A 4804-nucleotide genomic window follows, 5' to 3' on the forward strand; every position below is an offset into this window, starting at 1 on the left:
TTCCCTTTGTGTTCATCATTTTGGTTAATTACTGGAAGATGGCGGTTCCGGCCAAAAGGCTAGATCTGGTTTTGACAGTGCAGATCTGCCCAGAGTCCATCTCAGATCAGCCTTTGTGACCTGCAACCATTAGATAAGAATGTCTGGTCTTATTCCCCAGAGTAGAAGTTCTTCTGGGGACCAGCAGTTAGTGTAATGGCTATATCGCTGGACTCCCATGTAGTCGACCGCGGTTTAAGTCCCCGACTCGGAGGCTTAAACTCATGCCTATGGTGTGTGCACGCGTGCCCAAGATCCCGAGAGGAGAATGGAGGAAAAGGGATTGCGGCATGGCCATTCCCTCGGGGAGTGATTTGTCGCTTTCTGTCTCTCTGTCTCTCTGTCCTTCTGGTGAGCACACGCGCCCCGTAGCAAAAACATCTCAAAAAAAAAAAAAAGAAAAAGAAAAAGAAAAGTTGTTCTTCTGGAGATGTTGCCTGTGCTAAATTTACAGAGGAGAGGAGTGTGTGAACTTGATTCAAGTCCAGCTTCTACCCCTTGCTAACATTGTGATTTAAAGCAAACTTAGTTTTGGGCAATGAGAAAAGTTCATTGGTTTCCATCTCATTAGGTTGTGATAAGGAATGAATAGGAACTCCATATAAAATCATTTAACATGATTCTTGAACTTGGTAGGAATTTTATACGTCCCTTCTTTCCCTTCCCGGTTATTCTGTCTGCACCTACCCTGCCTTACTTTTCTGCAGAGTGGCTCTTACAGCCATGCCCATCTCTGCTAGAGAATGTGAACTGCTTGCTGTCTTGGTCACTTATATTCCCAGAGTCTAGCACATTGCCTGGTTCATCTTAGACACTCCATAAATATTTGTTGCAATTATGACTGATAATTATTAGGCAACCACATGAATTAATCTTTGAGATTCCTTACCTAAGAACCACTCTAAATATTGGGATTCTGACTATGTAGGTTGTTGATAACCTGTGACCCAGCAAGAATTTTTTGTTGTTGTTGTTAATTTCTGTATATAGCTGAGAGCAAAGAGAGGAATACTTGGGCTGACCGGTGGCATGGTGGTTAAGGCCCTGGGCTCCCATGTGGCCAACCACAGTTCAAGGTCTGGAACTGGCAGCTTGATTCCCCCCCCCCCCGCGTGTAAAACTAAATCATCCCCCCCCCCCCCGGTCAAAATTGAATAACAAATAATAATAACAAATAAAATTAAATAAATAAGTCTTTAAAACTATTTTTTAAAAAAGGAAGTCTCAATGGCAAGAGTGTCATTAAGGGTTTAGTTGCTCAGAAAAAGTTTATTTTTGCTTGGGAAGGAGCTGTAATTTGCTGTTTTCCGTGTTGTGCTCATTTTCTGTTATATGACTAATAGAAAGGAATTAGGTTGGTGTTCAGAGATTATTTTGTATGTGAAAATGATTCTGGTGATCTGGTAATAATTTTCTGACCCAGACAGTTAATTTTTTATATGTGATGATGTTGTTTTAAATCATCAAATCTTCTGAAGAAAAAAATATGGCTGTAAAAATATTATTTCATCTAGGATTCATTTCTTAGAAAACCCACAAGAGACAAAGTATTAAGGTTTATGTTAAAAGATATGCCCTCTTTTCATGCATGCTAATGTCACATTTAAAAAGTGGCTTTGCTGAAGTGTAGACTTTATTAATTCATCCGTAGGTTTCATTTCTGCTGTTGGAGTTTGAAAAAGCAAAGGTGCCCTTAGATGATAAGTGTCTGAGGTTGCAGAATTCTCTCTCAAGTGGCACCTTGTTCTGCTAACATAGACAATATCAGCATATGATGTAAAAGCACAGCCCCTTGAAACTAGAGGGGCATCTTCCCTGGGTTAGTACCCCCTCCTCAGCCCTCCCCCCGCCATACCTAATCCTGACTTCTCTGAGGGTAGTTGGCGTCAGTTGGTGATAACACATCCCTTAGAAGTCATTAAAGCAAGCTGTATTTAATGTGTTCAGTCATTTCAGATGAATCAAGTCATCGTTCTTCTTAATTACTTTAGAGGCTGTTCCCTGAGTGCCATTCAGTTATTTGATATTTTTCCGAGGGCTCAGAACTGAGCTTTTAAGAAACGTCTCTTCGCCGTGACTTGCTGAGATTGTAATTTATCCATGGACCTGACTTCCTCACCAAATCTGCGGGGGTCCAGGGATTAAAGTGTGCTTTCTTATATCATAGTAGGAAAAGCTGAAAGCGGCAGCTGAGTGCTGCCTTGAAAATGGAAGCTATTGGCGGTTCTTCTTTCCCAGCTCTTTTCTTGACCCTCAGACCTCAGGTTCTCTTCAAGAAATTTGCCAGCAGCCTTAGTAGGTGTTTAGTTAGGCTGCTTCATCGACTATTAAATAGAAGAAGGCTTTATGTCCTCTCAGTTTGGAAAATCCAAATACCCTCTTTTATGTCCTTAGCCCTGGCAATAGTTAGGTATTTTCCCTTCTTTCCACTGATCTCATCTTCTGGGTCTCTCAGCTTTATTAAGTGCCTGCCTCCCTACTAAGGCATGGGATAAGACACAGGGATATATAACATATGGTCAAGCAGGTAGGCCAGGTTTTGGGGGTCACTTACTAGAGTGCACATAGTAGCCCCACAGAAAATGTGGCATTGAATGAATGAAGCAAAAGCCAGTTAGGGGAGTTGAGGCTGGGCCTTGAAGAGATATGCAAAAGAATCTTCGCCAGCCTGGGGTGGGGGTAGGGTGTGGGGAACAACTGGGTCTGCTCATCTGTAGCCCACATCAAGCAACTACATGGCACTTCCAGAACTTCACCCACCTTCCGGTTCTAGCCCATGGGCCACTGTGTCCTGTGAGCAGTGTTAGGTGGATGGACTGTGGTCTGATCGCTGGGATGCTGATGAATCATCTGCTAAATAATTGCTCTTCTCCTTTTTTTCTGCCATTCTGTCTGTAATGGAACTATGATATTACGGATTTAGATTTATTTTTCTAAAGAGTTTTGACTGAGTCAAATTCATATTTCAAAGAAAAATTCCTCAGTGTTATATCTCCGGGGGGCGGGGAGTGGTCCTCATAACTCTATTCCTTGCTAGTGTCCTTTATAATTCTAATTTGCCTGGCGTTTCTAAAAAAGTAGTTCTCTGTGAAATACTTCATTTCTTTTCAGAAGATTTATTGATGTAGTTGACATGTTAGTACAATTTAAAATAATCATATTAAGTTTGGTCAGCCAAAGAACATTGCTGCTTAGGGCTAGGGAATGAATGAACGCTACTTCCAGATCTGATTTTTCTCGCAGAGCAAAGAGGGGAAGGGTCAAAAGAAACAAAAATGTAAGAATTGGCCTCCTTGGAATGAAATGGCTTGGGAAAATTTTATCTGAATATTTCTTGCAAAAAGAGACATAAGATTGTTTACGAATATACTAAAGCTTTCCTTAAAATGTTGTGGAGTTCAGGACCAGCCAATGGCATTATGGTTACATCACTGGACTCCCAGTAGTTGGCCGTGGTTCGAGTCCTGAACCTGGTGGCTTAAAACATACCAGACTCATGTGCATATGTACCCAAAATCCTGAGAGGAGAAAGGAGGAGAAGGAATTATGGTGTGGCCATCCCCCCTGGAGGGGTGATTTCTTGTTTTCTGTCTTTTTGGTGAGCGGACACGTCCTATAGCAAAAACCGCTTTTTAAAAGAAAAAATTGTGGAGTTGGTTTTGAGTGTCTAATGAGGAAGAATGGAAACAGGTTGACTTCTGTTGTTATTGGCCTGTTAAATTTCATCAAAGTGGCGACAGTGAGAAGTGGTTAGCCCTTAGCTCTGATCAAAGAATCACTACCTGTAAATGCGAAGGCTAAAGTCTGTGAACAAAGATAAGGCGCAAGTGCTGATAAAGTCACATTTAGTTCAATATACATTCAACTCTCCTAAATAATTAGAGGTAGGAGAGGTGGATTTTCAGGACCTTAATCCATAATCCAGTTTCCAGTTTTTAACCTAAAATGTCTACTTCTACTTTTACCCAATATGAGCTATAGATTGGTGATTTTTTGGTTGTTTTACATCTTTTATTTTTATGGCTTTGCCGTAGGGCATGTGTACATGCCAGAGAGAGACACAGAGAGAGGGAAAGTGAGAAATCACTCCACCTGGGGTGGGGGCAGGAGACTGGAGGGTGAAGGTGAGAATGGCCACACTTTCTCCTCATTCTCCTGTTGGAATTTTAGGCACGCAGGCACATGCTTCTGGGGTGATTTTCAACCCAGGCCACCCAGTTTGGGACTCAGTGGACCCGGTGGGAGTACAGTGCCTTAACCGCTACACCACCTGCTGTGTTTTGCTTTTTTTAAAAATCTGCTTATCCTACCTTACCTCAGAAGTCAGCAATCAAAATGGAATGTCTAAAACAAACAAAAACATGCAAGCAGAAAGGGAGATGGTAGAGGAGCAACTGGTCAGGTTAACACCAAATAACATTGATAGCTAAATTTTGAATAATCAAATATCTACAAAAAAATCATTTAAAAAGATTAAATAAAAATGGAAACAACTGGGCCTTTAGATTACAATAGCAATAGACCTGTTCTCCAGCTCATGCTTATATTTATTTATTTTTTCTAGAAAGAAAAAAAGGGGTTGTTGAAGTTGCTTTCTGGCGCCTCCACTAAACGGAAGCCACGAGTGTCCCCACCCGCGTCACCCACCCTGGAAGTGGAGCTGGGTGGCTGCGAATTGCCTCTGCAGGGAGCAGTGGGTCCTGAGCTGCCGCTAGGGGGCGTCCATGGCAGGGGTGGGTTCTGCCCCGGGGAGCGGGGAGGCGCC

The 4804-nt window shown here is 42.2% G+C and overlaps 1 protein-coding gene across 1 annotated transcript in view; it reads left to right on the plus strand.

Moving 5' to 3' along the window:
- The window catches only part of SH3RF1 (SH3 domain containing ring finger 1), a 223744-nt gene that overhangs the window by 204981 nt on the left and 13959 nt on the right, over positions 1–4804 (plus strand). Inside the window, exon 10 of the mRNA XM_006161453.2 lies at positions 4604–4799. Within this exon, the coding sequence (XP_006161515.1) occupies positions 4604–4799 (196 nt within the window). The remainder of the gene's footprint in view (positions 1–4603; positions 4800–4804) is intronic.

The sequence above is a fragment of the Tupaia chinensis genome, unplaced genomic scaffold (genome assembly GCF_000334495.1).
Source record: "Tupaia chinensis unplaced genomic scaffold, TupChi_1.0 Scaffold138601_1, whole genome shotgun sequence".
Lineage (NCBI taxonomy): Eukaryota > Metazoa > Chordata > Mammalia > Scandentia > Tupaiidae > Tupaia > Tupaia belangeri.